Source organism: Mauremys mutica, chromosome 12 (assembly GCF_020497125.1).
Source record: "Mauremys mutica isolate MM-2020 ecotype Southern chromosome 12, ASM2049712v1, whole genome shotgun sequence".
NCBI lineage: Eukaryota > Metazoa > Chordata > Testudines > Geoemydidae > Mauremys > Mauremys mutica.
Genome location: NC_059083.1, coordinates 40,405,940 through 40,431,736, shown reverse-complemented (window position 1 = coordinate 40,431,736; position 25,797 = coordinate 40,405,940). Strand labels below are relative to the sequence as shown.

General features: G+C 46.5%; 2 protein-coding genes across 2 annotated transcripts in view; one reads left to right on the top strand and one right to left on the bottom strand.

Moving 5' to 3' along the window:
- The window catches only part of LOC123345199 (butyrophilin subfamily 2 member A1-like), a 343,661-nt gene that overhangs the window by 6,160 nt on the left and 311,704 nt on the right, over nucleotides 1-25,797 (top strand). Inside the window, exon 2 of the mRNA XM_044981905.1 lies at nucleotides 3,292-3,408. Coding sequence (XP_044837840.1) covers nucleotides 3,303-3,408 — 106 coding nt within the window. The 5' untranslated portion in view covers nucleotides 3,292-3,302. The remainder of the gene's footprint in view (nucleotides 1-3,291; nucleotides 3,409-25,797) is intronic.
- The window catches only part of LOC123345197 (butyrophilin subfamily 1 member A1-like), a 651,080-nt gene that overhangs the window by 401,635 nt on the left and 223,648 nt on the right, over nucleotides 1-25,797 (bottom strand). The window lies entirely within an intron of this gene.

The following is a 25,797-nucleotide window of genomic DNA, read 5'->3' as shown; positions in this document are numbered from 1 at the left end:
CTGTTACTGAATGTCCAGGGAGATTGAAGTGCTCTCCAACAGGTTTTTGAATGTTACCATTCTTGATGTCTAATTTGTGTCCATTTATTCTTTTGCGTAGAGACTGTCTGGTTTGGCCAATGTACATGGCAGAGGGGCATTGCTGGCACATGATGGCATCTATCACATTAGTAGATATGCAGGTGAATGAGCTCCTGATGGTGTGGCTGATGTGGTTATGTCCTATGATGGTGTCACTTGAGTATATATGCAGACAGAGTTGGCAATGGGATTTGTTGCAGGGATTGGTCCCTGGGTTAGTGTTTCTATGATGTGATGTGTAGTTGCTGGTGAGTATTTGCTTCGGGTTGGGGGCCTGTCTGTAAGCGAGGACTGGTCTTCCACCCAAGGTCTGTGAGTGAGGGATCATCCTCCCAGATAGGTTGTAGATTATTGATGTGCTAGAAAGGCTTTATCCGGGGGCTGCAAGTGATGGCCCGTGGTGATCTGTTATTTTCCTTGTTGGGCCTGTCCTGTAGTAGGTGACTTCTGCATACTCGTTTGGCTCTGTCAATCTGTTTCTTCACTTCACATGGTGGGTATTGTAGTTTTAAGAATGCTTGATAGATATCCTGTAGGTGTTTGTCTCTGTCTGAGGGATTGGAACAAATGCGGTTGTATCTAAGGGCTTGGCTGTAGACAATGGATCATGTGATGTGTTCTGGATGAAAGCTGGAGGCATGTAGGTAAGTATTGCAGTCAGTGGGTTTCTGGTATAGAGTGGTGTTTATGTGACCATTTGCACTGTAGTGTCCAGGAAGTGGATCGGTCCAGGCTGATGGTGGGGTGGAAACTGTTGAAGTCTCGATGGAATTCTTCAAGGACCTCCTTCCCGTGGGTCCAGATGATGAAGATTTCATCAGTGTAGTGCAAAGAGAGAAGGGGCACTTGGGGACGAGAGCTGAGGAAGCGTTGTTCTAAGGGCAGGTCTACACTACGGGGGAAAATCGATATAAGATACGCAACTTCAGCTACGTGAATAACGTAGCTGAAGTCGAAGTATCTTATATCGAATTACCTACCGTCCTCACGGCGCGGGATCGATGTCCGCGGCTCCCCATGTCGACTCCGCTACCGCCGTTCGGGTTGGTGGAGTTACGGAGTCGACAGGACCGCGTTCGGGGATAGATATATCGCGTCTAGATGAGACGCGATATATCGATCCCTGAGAAATCGATTGCTACCCGCCGATACGGCGGGTAGTGAAGACGTACCCTAAGTCAGCCATAAAAATGTTGGCATACTGTGGGGCCATGCGGGTGCCCATCACAGTGCCGCTGACTTGAAGGTATAAATCGTCCCCAAATCTGAAATGGTTGTGGGTGAGGACAGAGTCACAAAGCTCAGCTACCAGGTGTGCTGTGACATCATCGGGGATACTGTTCCTGACGGCTTGTAGTCCATCTTTGTGTAGAATGTTGGTGTAGAGAGTTTCTACATCCGTAGTGACCAGGATGGTGTTTTCTGGAAGATCACCAACGGATTGTAGTTTCCTCAAGAAGTCAGTGGTGTCTTGAAGATAGCTAGGAGTGCTGGTAGCATAGGACACGAGGAGAGAGTCCAAATAGCAAGACAATCCTGCTGTAAGAGTGCTGATGCCTGAGATGATGGGACATCCAGGATTCCCAGGTTTATGGATCTTGGGTAACAGATAGAATACCCCTGGTCAGGCTCTAGGGGTGTGTCCGTGTAGATTTGTTCCTGTGCTGCTTCAGGGAGTTTCTTGAGCAGATGGTGCAGTTTCCTTTAGTACTCCTCAGTGGGATCAGAGGATAGTGGCCTGTAGAATTTGGTGTTGGAGAGCTGCCTGGCAGCTTCCTGTTCGTAATCCGACCTATTCATGATGACTACAGCACCTCCTTTGTCAGTCTCCTTTATTATAATGTGTTCTCACCTTCTCATCAACTGTTGGGAGTGGACCACATCTGCCCTGATTGAATTGATCTTGTTAGCACTGGTCCTCTGCATAGCAATGTAACACACCCATCTCTGCATGTGTATATATCTGCCCACTGAAGTTTCCACTTCATGCTTCTGACAAAGTGGGTTCTAGCCCACAAAAGCTTATGCACAAATAAATTTGTTAGTCTTTAAGGTGCCACCGGACTCCTCATTGTTTCCACTGATATGTGTTGATTCCAGCCCAGACACTCTGAGTAGCTCTACATCTCAGATATCTGGCCTGTTCGGCCTAGTCCCAGCAAGAGAAGCAATTCTTTCCTCCAAAGCAGTTGTGATGCCAAGGGGATCGGTAGAGAGTCCTATTGATAGTTCATTAAAATATTTCAGTAAAGTTTCCCATCTGTCACACCTTCTGTGACAGAGCAGGGAGTGGGGAGTATTGACCTGGGAATGTTGTGTGGGAGTTTTACTGGTACTGTCTGCATTGATGCTGGATGGTGGTGGGATATCAGGGTGTGACTTCACTTGGGGGATGATACATGAGCAAGTAACTTGAGCCCTGGAGGGGGTTGGGGCCAGGTGACACCTTCTGCCCAGGAAACTGGACAAAGGCTGGAGGAGGAGCTGGGGAGGAGGGGTGGTTGGGTGAGATGGCTGGAGGGGGTCTCAGTTTGGAGCTGGCTGGGGAAATGAAAGGAGGCCCAGGACCAGGGTCTGGGCTCCCAGGCCCCCCAAGATGGACCTGACTGAGGGGGTCCTGTTGTCTGTACCTACAAGCCCTGTTTTGGACTGTGTTCTTGTCATCTAATAAACCTTCTGTTTTACTTGCTGGCTGAGAGTCACAGTGAATTGCAGGGGTTGCAGGGCTGCGACTCCCCTACATTCCGTAACACCTTCATGGAGAAAATACAGGGTACTAATATAGGGTAGAAAGGCATAACAAGAACAAATGGCTGGAAATTAAAACTTGACAAATTCAAATTAGAAATAAGGCACAGAATTGTAATACTGAGGATGATTAATCATTGGAACAAACTACCCAGGGAAGTGGTGAATTGTCCATCTCTTGCTGTCTTCAGATCAAAGATTAGTGACTTTCTGGAAGATGCTTTAGTCAAACACAAGTTTGGGCTGAGTACAGGGGTAAATGGGTGAGAGTGTTTGGCCCATGGCACAGGTCAGACTAGATGATCTAATGGCCCCTCTGACCTTAGTCTATGAATATTGGGAAGTGCGTTCATGTAAACGTAACTGATCCATGGACCAGGTCTATGAAAGTCTGACAACCGTGGCACTGTCACTGCATCCCACTCACTCACCATCTGGTTTGTTATTTCTCCTGTTCCCCAGACCAAGCTACGATGACAGGGAAGGTTCCCTCATTCTCCCCTGGCTCCACAGTGAGCTCTGCTCTGCCTGCCTATGTTGCTCTCTGCCTCGCTCTACAGGTTCATGGACTGGTGTCAGGTAGGAGCTCCAGTCTCCTCGCTGGGTTTGCTGCTGTTGATATTGCTGGTAATCACCATCCATCTCACATCACTGCCTTGTCTTATAACCCATGTCTGCTCAACCTGCCCACAACCAGCAACATGGAGAAAGCACAGGGCACAGCTGGGTCCCCACTGACCTGGTTACTATCTATACACCTGTGATGGGTTGAGTCACAGAAACTCCCTTGGGAACTGCCAAGTGATGTGCCAGGACTACTTCTGCCCTTGCTTTCCCTGCCAGCCTGGGACTCCAGCACCCTGTCTTGCTGAGCCAGACACACCTGTCTGCTCCAACACAGACCCAGGGTCTGAATTACTTGTCACAAAGCTGCAGACTTGACTGGGAGCAGCTTACAGAAGTGTGCTTGTCTTTAATACTCAGATGCCCAACTCCCAGTGGAGTCTAAAACCAAATAACTCTGTTTTACCCGGTATAAGGCTTATATGGCGTAAGCTCATAAGTTGTTCGCCCTCTATAACACTGACAGAGAGATATGCACAGCTTGCCCCCCAGGTATTAATACATACTCTAGGTTAATTAATAAGTTAAAAGTGATTTTATTAAATACAGAAAGTAGGATTTAAGTGGTTCCAAGTAGTAACAGACAGAACAAAGTGAATTACCAAGTAAAATAAAATAAAACACGCCAGTCTATGTCTAATACAGTAAGAAACTGAATACAGATAAGATCTCACCAGTTCCAGTGAGCTTCCTTTTACAGACTAATCTCCTTCTAGTCTGGGTCCAACAATCACTCATACCGCCTTGTAGTTACTGTCTTTTGTTCTAGTTTCTTTCAGGTATCTTTGGGGGTGGAGAGGCTCTCTCTTTAGCCAGCTGAAGACAAAATGGAGGGGTCTCCCATGGGCTTAAATAGACTTTCTCTTGTGGGTGGAGGCCCCCTCCTCTCTCTTATGCAAAGTCCAGCTCCAAGATGGTGTTTTGGAGTCACCTGGTCAAGTCACATGTCCATGCATGACTGAGTTCCTACCAGCCAAGCCACATTCCTGTGAAAGCCCAGATGTGGATTGGTGTCTCCAAGTTCATTCTTGGCTTAAGTGTTTCCTGATTGGGCAATTACTGAGAATAGTCTTTTCTCAGAAAGCTGACCAACTGCTTCACTACAGCCTACTTAGAATCAAACAAATATGCAGCCAATATTCATAACTTGGAATACAAAAGTGATACATGCATACAAATAGGATTAATAGATTCAGTAGATCATAACCTTTACAGAGATATGTTACATGGCATATGTAGCATAAAACACATTCTAGTTAAGTTTTTTATAGATATATAAAAACATATTTCCATAAAGCCTTACGGGATACATCGTCACTCAACCTGCCCACAACCAGCAACATGGAGAAATCACAGGGCACAGGTGGGTCCCCACTGACCATGGTTACTATCTGTACACCATCATGTCTGGCCTTGACGCTACATCCATCCTACCGCTCTGCCTGCTTTCTGGCAGCTTCAAAAACACAGAACACAGTGAGCACCACTACAGGGCTTGCAAACTATTTAAAAAGACACTTCCAATTCCTAGCCACACCATATACGTCACAAATCAGACTCTTCAGCCACGAAGGAGTCCTGAATCCTAGACTCTCCAGTATAGAAGTAACAACCCACATGTCATTCATACTGCACTAGACACATCTGACTTGGACTCAGAGCTAGACCTCATCTCACAGTGAGGATGTTTGCTGGCTTTTTCATTCTGTGCCTTCCGTGAAGCCCGTATAGTGACCCACTCCACCCCGGGGCAGCCTCCACAGCTACTCGGGCATTTCGGTTCCCTCCTCCTGTGGTTTCCATCCTGCTAATTTAACGGGCTCTCTCTGAATGCTGAGTCTCTCCACCAAGACCACCCCCCCCGCACCCCATCCTGTGCAATTCCACAGTGACTGGCTCTCTGTTTCCTTCACTTTTTTATCTGCCTCCTTCTCCCCTCCATTATCTGACCTCTGACTTTACCTTTGAAGCCATCGCCTGTGTAGTGATGATCTGTTTTCATCTCTTTACACCTTGCCGGCTTTTACAGCACCCCTCCTGCAAATGAAGAGGCCCCAGTGCTGGAGCAGCATGATTGGGGCACCATTTCAGATTTGGGGGGGTTAACCCTGATTCCCAGAGCTATTTTTTACTGCGTCAGTACTCCACAGTCACTTCAAAAATAGCGCAATATATTTATTTAAACATTATTTTTATTAACACTACGGTCTATATCTTTAAAAAGAATCACTATCTAGAGTATAATTAAATGATGTATGTTAGCAGCATATAGATCTATAACAAATTTTGGCAGCCAAATCATACAAATTGTTCAGATTGCCGTAGGTTTATGTTCACTGAAGGGTTTATACAAATAGCTATAATAAATACAAAGGGTTAAGTTAGAAGGAGGTTTCTGGTGTGTTGCTGTAAGGATTTGAGAGAGTAAACATCACCTCCATGAAATTCACCGATTGCACTCAAGTTTGTGAGACTCTGCCACCCTCACAGATGTTAAACAGTAAATCCGACAGGAAATACGAATATTTACTAGCTGGAAGAGAAGATACAGCAGAAAGCTGCAAAATGGCTACTTGAGGGTAGCAGCTCCTCAAAAGGTATCTAGGGAAAAGGTCCTAGAATAGAAAAGTGCAACCCCACTTTGGGGAGATTTGGTAAAATCCAGACATTCCCAGGGAAACTGGTGTTTCTGTGTCACAGCTGATGGACCTGACCCAAAGCCCATTGCTGGCAAAGGAAAGACTCCCACAGACAAGTGGGACCAAATGGTAGAATAATGGCAGTGCCCAGTTTGGCCATTTCACTACAAAATGAGAGAGTTGGAAAAAATTGGGAAATGTTAAGTATAATTTTAGCAATGTTTGTGGTGTGACACCTCATGTTTGTTGCCAGCAGGGAAGATCCCAAGTGCTCATTATTTAACTCTGCTGCTCTAACAGTGAAGCACTGACATCCAAAGCTGGGCTTCTAACCTCATTGTGCAGCAGCCAGCCCCCGCTCCTGCCCCCCCTGCAGCCCTGTCTGCTGGTGCCACAATGAGGTGGTTTGCTTTTCTGACCTAAGTACACTCACTCCCTGAGCTTGCTTGTTTTGAATTTGAAAAAAAAAATGTTGCAGAAGCTCCCAGCCCTGAGGAGGATCAGTGAATTTCATGGAGGTGATGATTACAGTGGAGTCGCATCATACACGCATTTAACGTATGCAAATTCAACTATATGCGCTTGGGGGCGGGGGGGTGGAAGAATCGATCTAAGTTATGCTACTTCTGCTACGTAAATAATAGAGCTGAAGTCGACGTACTTAGATCTACTCACCGCGGTGTCTTCACTATGCTGAGTCGACTGCTGCCGCTCCCCCGTTGACTCTGCCTCCAGCTCTTGCAGTGGTGGAGTAGAGGAGTCAATGGGAGAGCGCTCGGGGATCGATTTATCACATCTAGACTAGACGTGATAAATCGATCCCTGCTGGCTCGATCGCTGCCCATTGATCTGGCGGGTAGTGTAGACAGCCTCTACATGCTGTTCAAACCTCCTTCTGAAGAGGGACAGCCTTCTGATGAGAAGGAATTCAAAGCCAGCCAAGGTTGGCTTAACAGTTTTAGGAACCGCTTCAACCTCAAAAATGTGCAGACTGCTAGTGAAGCTGCATCTGCCAATGAAGAGGCAGCAAAAGCCTACCCCGAACAATTAAAGAAAATCATAGAAGAAAAGGGCTATCTTCTGGAACAAGTTTTTAATGCTGATGATACTGGGCTCTTTTGGAAAAAAATGCCCAACCACACTTACACTTCAAAATCAGAAAGACAAGCCCCTGGCTTCAAAGCAGCTAAAGATCGTGTGACTGTGTTGTTTTGTGGCAATGCGGCTGAGCATTTAATAAAGCCGGGCTTTCTCTACAGGGCTGCAAATCCCCGTGCCCTAAAAGGCAAGAACAAAAATCTCCTGCCTGTCTTCTGGCAATCAAATAAAAAGGCTTGGGTGATGGCAGCATTATTTCTGGATTGGTTCCACAAGTGTTTCATTCCGGAGGTCAAGCGGTACCTTGAAGAGAAAGGACTTGACTTTAAAGTGTTGCTGATCATAGACAGTGCTCCTGGCCACCCTGAGGCACTCCGGTTTGTGCATAACGACATTGAAGTCGTCTTTCTCCCCCTCCCCCCCACCGCCCAATACCACCTCCATCCTCTCGACCAAGGCGTTGATTCCCTGTTTCAAGGCCATGTACACAAGGCTTACGTTCTCACGGATATGTAGCACTATGGATGCTGATTTTCAAGGGTAATTTTGACTAGATGCAATTTTTGCCTTACGCGCTGGCTTTAGAACCTAATCCCTGCATAAGATGCGACTCCACTGTACTCTCATCCTTACAGGAGTTTGCATGGGCTGAGCCTTTAATTGTTCCGCTTGATGAGTGGGCATCCCACACTCTGGGGCCGGGGAGGGGAGTAAAGCAAAGACACAAGCTGCCTGCATTCCTCTCTCTCTTGGCTAGTGAGGGGAGAGGCAGGAGACAGCATCCTGGTATGAAACTTGTGTGTGTGTGTGGGGGGGGGCTCCAGGTCCCCTTTCCTACCCCCAAATGGTGCCCTTGAGCACGAAAAGGCCTGGGTGCATCAGAGAGCCAGGCCCCCAGCACCTTTATCCCCAGGGCGCCCATGAGAAGTGTTGAGCCCCATTCAGAGATAATAGGGACCGTGTCTAACACTCACATGTGAACCCTGCGTGGCAGATATTGCAACCACATGTGACATTTTGGAGACAGTCAAATTCACTTTATGACTGTTCTGTGTATTTTTGTGTCCCTTTTATCCATGGCCTCTATACACGTTATATGTACCTTTGTGGGCTGGGGATTGTAATCTACGTCATGGTGGAGGGTTACTCCACCTCCTTCAGGAGCTACACACCATGGGGGGTAATTACTTGTGGGACAGGTAGCAGCTCCAGAGAAGTGCCACCCCTAGGGAGAGTTGCATAAACTGGGTTAGACAAGGCAGGGCTGGCCTTAGGCGTGGGTGGCCTGGGTGACCACCCAAGGCGTCTTGCTGAGGGGGCACCTCTGGAGCAAGGTGGTCCTGTCTCTCCTCCCACCACTGCTGTGCGTCCATCTGCAGCCGCTGCTGCTCCTGGTTGAAGGTGCCCCCGGCCGAGCTGCTTCTGGAAGCCTCTTGTCTGCTGTGCAGATCCAGGTGTGGGGGCTGATGTTGGGGCGACCCCATCCCCCTGACCTTGTAACCAGTCTTCACTGAGCTCGGGTAGGGGGACAAGACTAGTGCTGCTGCCTCTGGGTCACAAGTGGGAGCTGCTGGCCACTGCTGCTGTCTGAACAAGACCTTCAGACTAATGAGTGCTGTGCTTAAAGAGACAGCACGCTATTTCTCACACTCCCCCAACATACACTCTGTCTCTCTCTCTCACACACTCTGTCTCTCACACTCCCCCAACACACACAAACTCTCCCCCCAACACACACTTGTACTACTGTTATTAATTCTTGGTAGTTCCTGTTGAAATGCACAGTGCACATATATTCCCTGTAATTTTATACTTTCAAAGTTCGTTAAGGATTACAGGGCTGTATTTTTATTTTATTTTTTTGACTTGTCTGTGCATTTCATAATCTTATTTCTCTCTTATGATTACATTTAATTCTTTGAATGGTAAGTTCTAAAATGCCCAACCTGTCCTGGCTGGAGTAATTATCGTTAGTACTTTTATTACCGTATTGTGCTCTGCCATTCATTATTTAAAGTGATACAATCAAATAATAGTATCCTTCTAAAACATAAATTTAGCTTTTACTGTTATTAGTCTGATACTAATAACAATGATGGGGTCAAATGTTAGTGAATCATGTTCATGATTGTGATGGGTAAACACAAATGCCAAAGTAATTAGAAAAATAAAATCCCGTTCATAATAAAAGAGAAAAAAAAGAAAACCCTTTTAAAATTAAGTAAATATATTTTTAATGGAGTAAAAAACCAATTGACTAGAATAGAGTAGAAAAGATGGAGTACAAAGTATCACACTTGTGTTTCTTATATCTGTGTTAAAGCTCCAGAACTGATAGCTCAAGGCTTGGGATTGGGAATATTTTGCTGTATGGTCTCCTGATTGTTCTAAATTTACATATAAACTTAAAAAGTGGCTTTAATTGGAGTTTGTATATATTTTTTCTTTCTTTTTATATGTAAAATTTCTGCCAGGTGGAGTCGGCAGCAACCAGGGCCAGGTTCAATATCTAGGGTGTAACAAGGTGCAGATTTCCCAGCACAGCACCTCCTGTTGGTCACCTTGGGAATTAGCTCTCCAGCTTCAGAGCGCCCCCCGCTGTGGCCAGTGTCCCTCCTGCCTCAGTTCCCCATGTCCCTCCTGGACCCTGGTGCCCCTTGCCTTGGGGTTCTGCCCCACAGCAGTGCCCCCACGCTCTGGGTCTCCCTTCCCAGGGGAACCCCACCCCCTATACCCACCTTGCCTCAGTGGCTACTGCCAGTCATCATCTAGCCCCCTCTCACTGGGGCCAACTGCAGTCTGAAATGGCCACTCATCATTAGCAAGGGGGCTGGACCTGCTGCCTTTTTAGCCCCCAGCTACCTCCCTGCAGCCCCAGTACCTCCTTAGACATTTAGCAAAGCCGCAGCCTGGGGTTTTGCCTGGCCAGAGCTCCCCAGCTCTGCCTGCCCTTCCCCAGCACTGCTCTGTTTAAGATACCCTGTGCTCAGTGATGAGCTGCCAAAATATTAACAACCGGTTCCCTCCTCCTCAGCCCAGGAGGGGTCATGCCCCCCGCTGGGGACTCCTGACCCATCCAACCCCCCCATGTTCCTTGACAGCCCCCCCCCGGGACCCGTGCCCTATCCACCCCTGTCATGAATAGTTAGTAAAGGGTTAAAGCATAGTACCTGGTGGGCACCTGACCTGAGGACCAATCAGGGAAGTTTCAAATTCTAGGAGTTTCAAATTCTCTTCCCTGATTGGTCCTCAGGTCAGGTGCCCACCAGGTACTATGCTTTAACCCTTTACTAACTATTCATGACAACCCCCATTCCCTGTCCCCTGACTGCCCCTTGCCACCCCATCCAACCCCTTCTCTCATTCCTGATGGCACCCGGGGACCCCTACCCCATCCAACCACCCCTTCTCTCTGTCCCCTGACTGCCCCTGGAATCCCTGCCCCTGCCTGCCCCCCACCGCCCCATCCAACCCCTGCTCCTTTCTGACTGCCCCTCCGGGACCCTTGCCCCCATTCAATCCCCCTGTTCCCTGCCCTCTGACTGCCCCGACACTAATCCACCCCCCCAACTCCCCTGCCCTCTTCCCACACCGGCTCCCTGCTCCCTTACCTTGCTGCCTCGAGATGGGGGCCCAGCTGGGCTGGGGCTGGGACCGGAGCCACCCGGCCGACATCGGGGCCGGACCCCGGGGGCCGGGGCAGGAACCGCGCTGCCCGGCCGGACCCGGACCTGGGGGCCGGGGCAGGAACCGCGCCGCCTGGCTGGACCCGGGGGCCGGACCCCGGGTCCGGGGCAGGAACCGCGCCGCCCGGCCGGACCCGGACCTGGGGGCCGGGGCAGGAACCGCGCTACCCGGCCGGATCCAGGGGCCGGGGCAGGAACTGCGCCGCCCGGCCGGACCCGGACCTGGGGGCCGGGGCAGGAACCGCGCCACCCGGCCGGATCCAGGGGCCGGGGCAGGAACCGCGCCGCCCGGCCGGACCCAGACCCGGGGGCCGGGGCAGGAGCCAAGCCGCGCCGCCTGGCCAGACCCGGGGCCGGGGCAGGAGCCGAGCCGCGCCGCCCAGTCGGACCCGGAGCCGGGGCAGGAGCCGGGGCAGGACCCGGACCCAGGGGCCGGGGCAGGAGCCGAGCCGCGCCGCCCAGTCGGACCTGGACCCGGGGCAGGAGCCGGGGCAGGACCCAGACCCAGGGGCCGGGGCAGGAGCCGAGCCGCGCCGCGTGGCTGGACCCAGACCCAGACCCGGGGGCCGGGAAGGTGCCAAGCCGCGCTGCCCGGCTGAGGTCGGGGCTGGACCCGGGAGCTGGGCAGGTGCCGAGCCGCGCCGCCCGGCCGAGTTCAGGGCCGGGCAGTAGCTGAGCCGCGCCGCCCGGCGAGGTCGCAGCTGGACCCGGGGGGCAGGTGCCGCGCCGCCTGGCCCGAGAGTCCCGCCGCAACCTCACCGGGCGGCGCGGCGCCTGGAGCCCTTCTCCCGCTGGCACCCCCAGCCCCAGCTCACCTGGTGGAAGGATCTGCTTCCTTCTCAGGCCTCCCAGGCTTCCCGCGCGAACAGCTGATTTGTGGGAAGCTGGGGAGGGGGAGGAGAAGCCGGAGGAGCTTCAGAAGAGGAGGAGTGAGGTGAGCTGGGGCTGGGGGAAGGGTAGAGAGCTGTTAGAGCTTTAGTTAAATTTAAAAGCCCTTTTGGAACTAGTTGTCCCTCCAGGAACAACCGGTTCTAAAGGGGCTTCAAAATTTAACAACCGGTTCTAGCGAAGTGGTGCCAACCGGCTGCAGCTCACCACTGCCTGTGCTCCCAGGCAGCTAGGTCCTTCTCATTCCACCGCTGGAGTGAGACCCTCCCCAATAAGCACCTTAGCTGCTTTTCACCTTCTAATCCCAGGAGCAGGGTAACTGCCCCGCTACATTAGGGGTTCCTCTTCAACAACCCAGAACTGGCTCCAGTCCCCACTCAGTAACCTGGGCAAATTACACACCACCCCTGGGTGCCTCTGAGAGACAACACTTCCCCACTCACAAGCACAGAGTCTGAGTGTAGAAAAGAAACTTAGGGTATGGCTACACTTGCAGCTGTACAGCGCTGGGAGTTAAACCTGTCTTCGTACAGCTGTGTAGGGAAAGCGCTGCAGTCTGCCCACACTGACAGCTGCCAGTGCACTGTCGTGGCCACATTTGCAGCAGTTGCAGCGGCATTAGGAGCGGTGCATTATGGGCAGCTATCCCAGCATTTTATCTGTTGGCTGCTTGCTCACCGCTGTTGGTGCACCTCTCCTTCAGCAACCCTCCTGGTTGCTTGTCATGCTTTTCCACGGGCCGCCCGGCTAGCCACTCATCATGCTTCTCCTCCACTGCCCTGTTGGCTTCTTGTTGTACCTCTCTGCCTCACCAGCCACTCGTTCACCAGCTGACTGTCAGTTACCTTCTGCTGCCATCTGCATCTCTACTGTGATCTCTGCACATCACTCTCTTAGTAATTTTAGCTCTTAGCAGGCAGGGCAGAAACTCAGTCCCACCACAAATGATTTAAGCTCTCAGTGATTTCCAGATCTGGGCAGGCAGGGCAGAAACACAGTTCTTCTACAACTGGTTTCAGCTCTGATTGAACAATTAAAATAACAAGGAGGCTTCTAATGAAACCTATTTAGCAATATTCTTTGACCAGTGGGGGGAACAGGTTGAACCAGTCTAGGGGTATGGTTACACTTGCAGCTGTACAGCGCTGTGAGTTAAACCTGTCTTCATACAGCTGAGTAGGGAAAGTGCTGCAGTCTGTCCACACTGCCAGCTGCCAGCTCACTGTTGTGGCCACATTTGCAGCAGCATTGGGAGCGGTGCATTATGGGCAGCTATCCCAGCTTCAAGTGGCTGCAATGTGCTTTTCAAAAGGGGGGTGTTGGGGTGGAGTGTGACAGGGAGCATGGGGGGAGAGAGAGTGGATTTTTGGAGTGCCAACATTGTGTCAGCACCCTGCTTTGCAAGTTCCGACCCTCCTCCACCCCTCTCTCACTCACTGAAAGCAAACAGCAGCTGTTTGTTTTTTTCTCACAGACCAGATAAGCAGCCAATTGCGGAAAGGGAACCCCCCCACACGCCACCTCTCTCTTCAAGCAAACACTAGCTGTGGGTGTTCCAAAGGGAGCCCCCCTGCCTGCCTTTGCTCATTCACAGCAAACAGGAGCTGTGTTTGTTTTTTTGATAAGCAGCTCCCCAGAGCGTCCAGAGTTCACAACAAAACAAAGAGAGGCATCACAACAAAACAAGGAGAGGAACCTTCACTTAAAAAGATTATGGGGAGCTTCCAGAGGTCAATCACGGCGTAATAAGGTTACTCCCTGTTTACACTGGAGCACCAGTGTCTCAGTCACTCTGCACCAGCTGTTATTCCTCTCCGGGAGATGGAGTATCTGCAGTGCTGTAGCCATGGAGATACAGTGCTGTATGTGCCTTGCCAATGTGGACAAGGAGTGAGTTACAGCACTGTGGGTGGCTTTATTGCACAGTAACTCTCAAGTGCAGCCAAGGCCTATGTAGGACCCTTAGTGAGGGTGTGCCACCTTCTCACTGGGATATTTATCCCCCACCCCTCTAACTTCCACAGGTATCTGGCATTCCAGCCCCTGGCTTAACAAGGTTCTTTCAACTGAGGATGGTTCCCCTCATTTGCAACAGGTTAAGCACAGTCCCACTTCTCTGTATTCCCACAATTACAACATTGGTAACAGCATTTCACCACCCCTGCATTCAGTACTAAGGTGATTTGTACCCATTACCAGCCAAAGTTGATCACTTTGACACCTCTGCATCTGTTGAATATGTAAGCAGAGCAGGAGCAAACTGTATTTACATAAACACACCCGAGTCTCTCCCACTCCCAGCTAGCTGTCAGGGAAGCATTCATTCAGACCCTGCTTACATAAACATAATATTAACCCTTTAGACAGTGGTTAGCCAGTATTCAGGGTCTTATGGGTTCTTTCCATTAGAAGGAGAAACTGCTGATGGACTCGGGTATTTATTTGATGAAATCCATTTATGTACATAGAATGTGCACAAAGTCCTGCATCATTGAACACAGTAGGAATCAAACAGCAGAAGGCAATTTCTTTGCTCACAATTCGAAGCCTCTTTCAACCAGAACTGTGCCCAACAAGTTCTCTTTCAGCTTTCACATGCTCCAAGTGCTTTTCTGGCTGTCTCTGTTCCTTTTCAGCCTTTTCTGTCTGCTTCTGTAGTGTTTTTCTCTGCTTCTGCTCTCACACACAAGCACACAGCTCTACCAAAGCAATACCCATCCCTCTACATTTGCATTCTGCCCACATAGCTCATCTCTTGACAAGACTTGCACATGGGATGTAATTTAAGTGATGGTTCTTATAGTTTCATAAAGGAGCTTCACTGCTTCTAATTTTTATCCTGAATGAAAGGTGCTATTACACTCATCAGATTCAATGAGGTTGCACCCTACATCTGGTATAACAATAATTTACAGTTGTGCAAATGCATTATTTCTTGTAAACTCCATATATAATTTCATGCCCCATGGACTATAAAATACATGAAATAGACCTTGTTGTTTGTGTGTATTGTTAAAGAAATGTATATGAATTTTCCATGTTTTCTCTGAGTTTATCTTCCTTGTATCCTGGTACATTTCTTAGCTCATTTTAAAGTGGTTGGACCTGACCAGCCTGTCACTGCCACTGTGGGAGAAGAGATTGTGTTACCCTGTCACCTGTCCCCCAAGATGAGTGCTGAAAACATGGAGGTGACATGGTTCCGGTCCCAGCTCTCTCCATTTGTTCATCGCTATAGTAATGGAAAGGACCAGTATGGGCAGCAGATGCCAGAATATCAGCGGAGGACAGAGCTCTTGAAAGATGGTCTCACCAATGGAAATGTTGCCTTGAGAATTTTCAGTATCAGACCTTCTGATGAAGGACAGTACAGCTGTTTTGTTCAAGAGGGTATTGATTATGAAGAAGCCCTATTGGAACTAAAGGTTTCAGGTCAGTAGCATGTGGGGGAAGCAGTAGATGTGATATATCTTAATTTTTAGTAAGGCTGTTGGCACTGTCCCACATGACAGTCTCATAAACAAACTAGGGAAATATGGTTTGGCTGAAATTGCTAGAAGGTGGGTGCACAACCTGGCTGAAAAATTGAACCCAAAGAGTCGTTATCAGTTGTTTGCTGTTACACTAGGAGGATGTATCAAATGAGATCCCACATGGGTCATTCCTTGGTCCAGCACTCTTCAATATTTTCATTAATGACTTAGATGATGCAGTGAATGCACTTATAAAATGTGCAGATGTCATCAAGCTGGGAAAAGTGCAGGCCCTTTGGAGGGCAGGATTAGAATTCAAAATGATCTTGATAAAGTGGAATATTGGTCTGAAATCAACAACATGAAATTAAGTAAAAATATGCAAAGAGAAATACATGTAGGAAGGAAAAAATAAATGCACAAATACAATATGGGAATAACTGTCTGGGCAGCAATGCTGTAGAAAAGGATGTGGAGATTGTAGTGTATCACAAAGTGAATATGGAGCCAACAGTGTGATGCTGCAGTGAAAACAAAAAAAGGAGATTTAGGCTGCATAGTAGGAAAATCTTTTTAACTATGAAGATAGTTAAGCACTGGAACAGGTAACCTAGGCAGGTCATGGAATTCATGTCATTGTAGGTTTTTTAAGAACAGGTTAGACAGACACCAGTTTGGGATGGCCTAGGAGTACTTAATCTTGTCTCAGTGTGGGTGAGTGGAGTAGATTAAGGGTTCTCAACATTTTCCTTTCTGAGTCCCCTCCCCTCAAACTTGCTATACAAACTCTACAGTCCAATTGTGCCACAATCACTGTTTTTTCTGCCAGGGCCAGTATTAGGGGTAGCAAGCAGGTCGGTTGCCCAGGGCCCCACACCACAAGGGGCCCCAGGAAGCTAAATTGCTCAGGCTTCGGCTTCAACCTTGTGTGATGGGGTTCAGGTTTCAGCCATGCACAGCAGGGTGGGGCTTTGGCTTTCTGCCCTGCGCCACAGCAAGTCTAATGCTGCCCCTGCTTGGTAGACCCCCTGAAACCTGCTCATAGCCCCCCAGGGCTCCACAGACCCCTGGCTGAGAACTGCTGAACTAGATGACCTTTTGCATTCCCTTCCAACCCTATATTTCTATATGTCTGTATTTCCTTTGGAGAAGATTCTCAGTGATTCTTATTTGCATTTTACTATCCAAAATTTCCTGTTACCTTCCATTTACTTCCAGTAACTCCAGTGTGTCACTTTTGTAAATCGGATTTAAGTTCCTATGTCATTTGGGTGCTTTTGAAAAATTTCCCCAAGTCTGTTGCGAGGTGTAATTCTTCATCCAAACATGAAGTACTTTGGATAAAAGGAAGGTCCGCCAGAGCCGCCTGCCAGCAAAATGCCGCCCCAAGCGCGTGCTTGGCGCGCTGGGGTCTGGAGCCGGCCCTGTTCACTGGTGAAAAGCAGTGGAGGAGGAATGGGCTTTCATGGGAGGAATTGTTCTCCCTCCTTAAAGTTTTAGCAGCCTTCACCAGAATGAAAAGAAATAGCACCAGAGTGACAAGGAGCCAGCAGAACACTAGCCACTCATTTTCAGCTGTGGAGTAGCTAGTCATGCCTGCGGGAGGTGCACCGGAGCCGCGGGACCAGCAGACCCTCCGCAGGCACGTCTGCAAGAGGTCCCCCGGAGCTGCAGGACCGGCGACCGGCAGCGCGCCCCCTGTGGCGTGCCGCCGTGCTTGGGGTGGCCAGATTCCTAGAGCTGCCCCTGCCAGTGAAAAGGGGCTTAGGAGCAGCCACACATACTGAGCTCTGGGTTAAACTTAACCAGACATGGACAGACTTTTCTCCTCTGCTGCTTTGACATGTACCCATGGGGCCAGCTAAAGCAGATTGTATATGATCAAAGAAGAGATATTTCACCTGAAGGTACATTTGAAATATAACTTTTATTTTTCTCAATCTTTTTCTTTATCAGTTAGTGATAAGATCATTTACCAGCTAAGGGGTTCATGAAATCATGAAATACAATGTTTTGACATGCGTAGATCCTAGAATGGAAAAATAGTGAAGGAAAAAGTTTTCATTTCCTTCTCTATGAAATAATTACAATTTCTTGCTCATATAGTTTCCTGAGTCCATGACTATAGGGAATAAAAGGGATGTTTAAATGTTTATCCTGCAGGCTGAACATGTGCATAAATTAATACCCATTTATTAATTTTCTCTAGCTTCAGGCTCTGCTCCTCACATCTCTGTTGAGGATTATCAGGATGGAGGTATCCGGGTGGTGTGTCGATCGGTTGGCTGGTACCCACAGCCTGAGGTGCTGTGGAGAGATGCCAGTGGACAGCATCTACCATCATACTCTGAAACCAATTCCAAAGAAGCCAATGAGCTGTTTGACGTACAAAATTCCATCGTTATTACAGAGAATTCACACCAGAACTTGTCCTGTGTAGTCAGGAATACCCACAGCAACCAAAAAAAGGAATCAACATTGTTTTATATATCAGGTCAGTTACCACCAAAACAACACACTGTGATCAGCAACAGAAAAAAGACAACAGCAGATTGGTTAACTACATTAAAATGTATCAATAGCAATGAAGGCTAGAGTATGATATTTAGAAAAAAAACCTACAAAAGAAACAAACCAAGGGTGGGATTTTCAAAAGTGCCCTGAAAGTCAACAAGACAGGGGAGGGATAGCTCAGTGGTTTGAGCATTGGGCTGCTAAAGCCAGGGTTGTGAATTCAGCCCTTGAGGGGCCACTTAGGGATCTGAGGCAAAAAATCAATACTTGGTCCTGCTAGTGAAGGTAGGTGGCTGAACTCAATAACCTTTCAGGGTCCCTTCCAGCTCTATGAGATAAGTCTCTGTGTGTGTATGTATGTATAAGACTCATGATCCTAAATAACTCAGACACTCTTGAAGATCCCACCTATACTGTGTAGCAGAGATGGCCAAACTTACTGACTCTCTGAGCCACATATGACAATTTTCAGAAGTTTGAGAGCTGGGGCACAACTGCCAGAGTTTGGGGCTTCAAACCTGCAGCTAGGGGGGTCTCAGGGCTTCAGCCCCATGGACAGCACCTTTCAGGGCTTGGGGCTTCAGTGGGAGGACACATGGGATCACATGCTCCCCAAGACTTTTGCCAGGGTTTGCTGGCCCTGCTTGGTCACATGGTGCCACCAAGCCCCTGCCCTGTGTGACAGCTGCTGGAGCCGGCAAGCTGTGAGCTGTGACTATGGGGAGAGGCAGTGGAAAACAGCTGGGAACTGCAGGGAGAGCTGCTGCTTTTGTTTCTGCCTGAGAGCTCACTTGGGACCATGGGGAGGAGGGGCTGAGAGCTCAGCCCCAGCTGAGGTTGAACTCTCAGCAACGGCCGGGACTGCAGCAGAGCTCTTGGCCCTGGCCGGAGCGCTGAGCCTGGAGCCCCTCCCCTGTTCCACCATTCCACCAAAGGCCCCATGCATGGCCCCACCCCATTTCACTCCTTCCAACCATGAACCTGACCCAATTCTGCCTCCATGCCACCTCTTCTCCCAAGGCCCCACACCCCGTTTGCTCCTTTCTAACCCGTGTGCTGTGGCCCTAAGTCCAGAAAAGCTCTATGTCCCCAGTGTGGCTTTGGAGCGAGAGCTCCTCCAGCCCCAAGGCTGTAGCAAGGGGGATTTTTCCAGAGGCCCCAGATTGGCCAGGACCCCTGGACATAGACCCCGTGGGTCCGTGCGGTAATCCACCACCTCTCCCATCCCCCAGCCTCTTCCCAAGCCTGCATTATGGAGTGCCCATGACTGCAGCCCCAGTGTGCTGAGCACTCTATAAATAAACAGTGATAGATCTAAACTAAAGGAACAAGACAGGCAAAAGACTGGAGAGGAAACCAAGCAACTGAGAGGGGAAATGACATGCTAAAGCTCATACGGCAGGGCACCAGCAGAGCGGGGAACATAATCCAGTCTCCTGAGTCTGAAGCCAGTTCTTTAGGCATGGACAAGGTTGCCTCTCAGTGCAATAACAGCAGTGAATTAAACCAGGCTGATTCATACACTGATCTGTGAATTGATGGGTGTGTTGGTTGGAGTCTCTTGTAATATAGGTTTCTGGTGCTCTGTGCATTGCAGACAGGGCTGTATTTCCACCTTTGTTTTAGACCACTCCGGCTGGAGATAGCTTTATATGATGTGGAATCATTTAATTTTTGCCCTTACTTACAGAGTGATGTGAATCCATCTGGGGTTTTCTTTTACAGATGCCTTTTTCCCAAAGACGAATCCATGGATGGTGGCTCTGTGGGTGATCCTGGTGATTTTGGCTGGTTTCATTGGCCTCACTGTTTATCTATTTAAAATAAAAGGTAAACATTATAAAGAAAAATATAATGAGATTTTCTTCCAATAAATTCAGTAAGGCTACATCTGAAAAACTAAAAAGGAACATGAAAAATGTAGAAGCAAGAAAAAATAATGGTTTTGTATGGGAATGTCCTTGCAAATGAACTTCACTGAGTTACACCAGCTGAGCCCTCACATTTATTTGAGTACTGACAAAATAATGTCATACAGCCACGGGAAACATAAAATTAGAGAAAAGTGAAATATGTGAAACCCATCAAAGTCTCATCAGTTGTACAGTATCTGTGCACATCTTTCACTGAACCCAAACACAGTACACTGGTGAATTTACGTAAATCCCAAAATATACAGTCCTGTAACTGTCCACACAAGGGAAAAGAAACTCCTTGAAGTGTAAAAATATAATTAAGAAGGCCAAAAAAGAATTAGAAGAACAGATAGCGAAATAATCAAAAAATAATAGCAATTTTTTAAAAATACATCAGAAGCAGGAAGCCTGCTAAACAACCAGTGGGGACACTGGACAATCGAGATGCTAAAAGAGCACTCAAGGATTATAAGGCCATTGTGGAGAAACTAAATGAAATTCTTTCCATCAGTCTTCACGGCTGAGGAGGTGAGGGAGATTCACAAACCTAAGCCATTCTTTTTAGGTGACAAATCTGAGGAACTATCCCAGATTGAGGTGTCATTAGAGGAGGTTTTGGAACACATTGATACACTAAACAGCAATAAGTCACCAGGACCAGATGGTATCACCCAAGAGCTCTGAAGGAACTGAAATGTGAAATTGCAGAACTACTAACTGTAGTCTGTAACCTATCATTTAAATCAGCTTCTGTATCAAATGACTGGAGGATAGCTAATGTGATGCCAATTTTAAAAAAGGTCTCCAGAGATGATCCCAGCAATTACATACTAGTAAGCCTGACTTCAGTACTGAGAAAACTGATTGAAACTATAGTAAAGAACAAAATGGTCAGACACATAGATGAACATAATTTGTTGGGGGAAGAGTCAATGTGGTTTTTGTAAAGGGAAATCATGCCTCACCAATCTACTGGAATTCTTTGAGGGGGTCAACAAGCATGTGGACAAGGGGGATCCAGTGGAGATAGTGTGCATAGATTTTCAGAAAGCCTTTGATAAGGTCCCTCACCAAAGGCACTTAAGCAAAGTAAGCTGTCATGTGATAAGAGGGAATGTCCTCTCAAGGATTGGTAACTGATTAAAAGATAAGAAACGAAGGGTAAGAATACATCAGGGGTCAGCAACCTGTCAGAAGTGGTGTGACGAGTCTTCATTTATTCACTCTAATTTAAGGTTTCACGTGCCAGTAATACATTTTAATGTTTTTAGAAGGTCTCTTTCTATAAGTCTATAATATATAACTAAACTATTGTTGTATGTAAAGTAAATAAGGTTTTTAAAATGTTTAAGAAGCTTCATTTAAAATTAAATTAAAATGCAGAGACCCCTGGACCGGTGGCCAGGACATGGGCAGTGTGAGTGCCACTGAAAATCAGCTTGTGTGCCTACCTCCGGAATAAATGGTCAGTTTTCAGAATGAAGAGGAGTAAATAGTGGTGTCCCCTAGCGGTCTGTACTGGGACAAGTCCTGTTCAACATATTCATACATGATCTGGGAAAAGGAATAAACAGTAAGGTGGCAAAATTTGAAGATGATCCAAAACTACTCAAAATAGTTAAGTCCCAGGCAGACTGCGAAGAGCTACAGAAGGATCTCTCAAAACCGGGTGACTGGGCAACAAAATGGCAGATTAAATTCAATGTTGCTAAATGCAAAATAATGCACATTGGAAAATATAATCCTAACTCTACATTTAAAATGATGGGGTCTAAGTTAGCTGTTACCACTCAAGAAAGAGATCTTGGAGTCATTGTGGATAGTTCTCTGAAAACATCCACTTAATGTGCAGCATCAGCAAAAAAAGTGAACAGAATGTTGGGAATCATTAGGAAAGAGATAGATAATAAGACACAAAATATGTATTGCCTCTATATAAATCCATGCTATGCCCACATCTTGAATACTGCATGCAGATGTGGTCACCCCATCTCTAAAAAGATATGTTGGGATTGGAAAAGATTCAGAAAAGGGCAACAAAAATGATTAGGGGTATGAAACGGCTTTTGTATGAGGGGAGATTAATAAGACTGGGACTTTTCAGCTTGGAAAAGAGACGACTAAGGGGGGATATGATTGAGTTCTATAAAATCATTACTGTGTGGAGAAAATAAATAAGGAAGTGTTATTTACTCCTTCTCATAACCTAAGAACTAAAGGGTCATCAAATGAAATTAATAGGCAGCAGGTTTAAAAGAAACAAAAGGAAGTATTTCTTCACACAATGCACAGTCAACCTGTGGAACTCTTTTGTGAAGGCCAAGACTATAACAGGGTTAAAAAAAGAACTAGATAAATTCATGGAGAATAGGTCCATCAATGGCTATTAGCCAGAATGGGCAGGGACGGTGTCCCTAGCCTCTGTTTGCCAGAAGCTGGGAATGGGTGGTAGAGGATGATCACTTGATGATTACCTGTTCTGTTAATTCCCTCTGGTGCACATGGCATTTTGCCACTGTTGGAAGACAAGATACTGGGCTAGATGGATCTTTGCTCTGACCCAGTATGGCCGTTTTTATGTTCTAATAATAATTTTTATTTGTCACTGTTTATTTTATTTTATTTATTTATTTGGGGAATGTGATACAGACGTTGGTGTCATTATCTTTCCTCCAACAAGTAAAATTTTACACAAATTTGTCTCCTCATTATTATTATTATTATTATTTATTATTTTGATGGGGAGATTTTAGAACCAGAAACACCACTACCTCAATAAGAGCTTTGCCATTGACTTCAGGGAGTGGAGGATCAAGCACCAAATGCGCAAGTCCTAGAACAATACAGTTGATAATATTAGGGCCTGAAATTACACTCTTTGCACCCCTAAAGCTCCCAGCAAAGTCACTGGAAATGTAGGATATACAAGGAAGCAGGACTGGGCTCTAATTCTGCAGGGAATTCAGAACTTTCACAACTGTAAATCCATGGAAATAGTCACTTTTTTATATTGAACTCCAATGTAGTCACATGATTAGTAAAACATAAATTGAATGTTTATTATCGAGGTGCTAAGAATTCACATAATGAAAACTTTTCTTTCAATCTGCATTAACTGTAAATATTCTTAGATAACTTGTATTTGGTCCGGTTTGCTTTTTTAATTTTCTCCGAATAGAAACTGTTCTATGAAGTTGTTATTTTTTGTTGTTGTGATTATTGGTAATAAAGGAATACCAGCTTGAAACTCACATGAAATATCCATAATGTATTGATGATAATTCTGTAGGTAGGAGATGGGAACAAAGAAAACATGATGTAAGATATATCTTCACTGAGGGTGAAATTCCCCTCACACTGGAGGTGCCATGAAGTGGGAGACAAGGGGGACTCTGTGCCCCCCTGCACAGCGGGGAAGGGCTTCATGCCAACTTAGTGTCAGTTTTTCCCCTTTGTGCAGAGTTGTTTCTGATAGGATGAGAAATAGATGATATGAGTTGGGTCTATTCTTGGTTTAATCTTGTTATTTTCAAAACATGTAGAAGAAAGTCTTTTATCCTAGAACACAGTAAAAACCAACAACAGCAGACAGTTTCCTTGCTCAGAAAATTCCCAGTCTGCCACTCTAGTGAGTTCTGTGCCCAAGAAGTCCTGCGTGCTTCTTCTTCACACACACACACACATATACAGAGTTCACTATCAGGGAAAGCCCTGTTAATCTACCTGGGTTGGCTTTTTGCCCAGTGCAGTGGTCAGTAGTTTTCATTATTTCTAGCTGGATCACAACATAAAAGGCCACAATTATTCTTTCTACTGAACCTGAAGGCAGATGCTTGGCTTTAACAAAGTCTGTGATTCTCTTTGGATCAAAATCCCATTAACACCTGTCAAAATAACATCAACAACTGCTGAGAAAGGGATGTGTGTGTGTGGCTACATGTACTATAAATCTTGCAGGAAGCCAGAAGCTGGGGCTAGGGAGGGTTTCTTGCAGAAACTGGACAGTGAAGTACAGGGAGAAATGGAGACAGAGACTGAAGAATTTATTGGATAGCTCTGTTTCCTTATTATAACAACATGATATGGTCGGTGATATAGAAAATGACTCTGTTGATCTTTACCATTGTCACATGACAAGTATCAGGTCAGTGGAGACATAGGAATAAAGCCACCAGGGCCAGGATTTTGTAGATTCCAGATAGGGGATGTGCAGGAGCTGCAGCTCAGATCAAAGTGAGTACACTGGCCATTGTGAGGCTTCAGAGGTGCCCTGTGTCCTGCCTGTGGTAGCTTTACTGAAATCTCTTTTTGCCAACAAATTGCAGTGCACCTGAGCACTACAGTGCTGGGCCCTTCAGAAACAGCCCATGGTAGGTAAGGAAATAAATATATCTATTCCAGTGGAGGGGGGCAGGGAATTCCTAGAAACTTTCAGGTTTAAAACCAAGCCCTTTTTGAATCATCACAGCTAAATATTGTCAATTGTAACGTCTCTCTGCCCAACAGTCCCATAATTCAGATACTGCCCTCTTTACCTGTAGTGTGAATTTTGTACATAGAGAATACAGCTCTTTAACTGTGTATCCAGGGGGATAGAAGTTCTGGACAATAAAACTTGATATAATAATGAATATTTATTTCTCTACCTTTTCAGGGAAACTTACTGCAGAACTTGGTAAGTCTTCTTTTCTTCTTTCTACTTTTTGCACTCACTTGTATCCTTTCCAGAGTGTTTTGTTGTTGTGGTGATGTTGATGTTGTTTATTTTGTTTTTTGTTAGATTGATTGATTGATTTGGGGCGGGCAGGGTTTTTCTGATTATTTCTTTCTTGTGGGGGTTGTTTTTCTTTTTTCTATTTAAGTTTTAAAAAATGTAAGATAGAGCTAAGGCTGATCAGTGTCACACAGAATAAACAAAATTTAAAAAGAGATTTGAAAAGAAATGAGCTGTCAGATTTAATTTTGATTCTGACAATACTGAGAAATAACACAGAAAACAAGTGGAAAGTGGATCTTTGTCATAAAAATAAAATTAAAATTAAATTGGCAATATTTTGAAGAAAAAATGTTTCTTTCTGAAAAAGGCAATTTTTCAAGAAAAACACTTTTAATTCAAAAATTTGGGATTAGCTTTCAGATTTGACTTGCTGTGTCTGAGTAGAACTCATTGGACTCAGTGGAACTGTTCAGATCTGTAAAGTTAAGCACATGCATCAATCTTTTCAAGATCACTGCAGATATATGTTCTATTCTGCTCCGCCTAAAGTAAATGGGAGATTTTTGACTGACCTCAGTGGGAACAGGCTCAGGCTTTTCTTACCAGGTATTTTGCATCATAATTCTAATGTGTCCGTGGGAAAAATCTGATTGTAAATTTTTGACAATTGCATAGGTATTGGGACTTGTGTTTAAAGTGTAGCCTCTGAGAGAGAAGCACTTACACAATCTAGGTGTGTTTCTGATTCTTTATTTTAATTTATCATAAACATCTATTAGAAATTATAAATGTATTTTTTCCCTCAGTGTATCATTCTGTACACTACTGAATCCTATAGAATTTGTTCAAGTGAATACTCATCTCTGATTATGTGATTGGTTTCAGGCTGGAGAAAACTTGCTGTCCATATGAAAAAGGGTAATTGAAGATCATACTGTATCAATGTTCAAGTCTCACATTTCTTGATTGTCGCAGTGGGTCGTTCAGGGCCGACCTCACAAACATCCTCTATATTAGTGCACATCGGGATGTGAGACAGGTTTTATGCCTATGTCCTGCCACAACACAATGCATTCAGATCATATCACAGATCCTCCCACTCCTCTTTCTGCATGTTCACTGCCCCCTGCAGGGCTTTCTGAGAGCACCTCCCGGTGACTGTACAGAGCCAATGGGACATGCACCTCTCCATCTGCTCATAGACTCATAGACTTTAAAGTCAGAAGGGACCATTATGATCATCTAGTCTGACCTCCTGCACAATGCAGGCCACAGAGTTTCACCCACCCACTCCTGTAACAAACTCCTAACCTATGTCTGAGTTACTGAAGTCCTCAAATTGTGGTTTGAAGACCTCAAGCTGCAGAGAATCCTCCAGCAAGTGCCCCATGCTGCAGAGGAAGGCGAAAAACC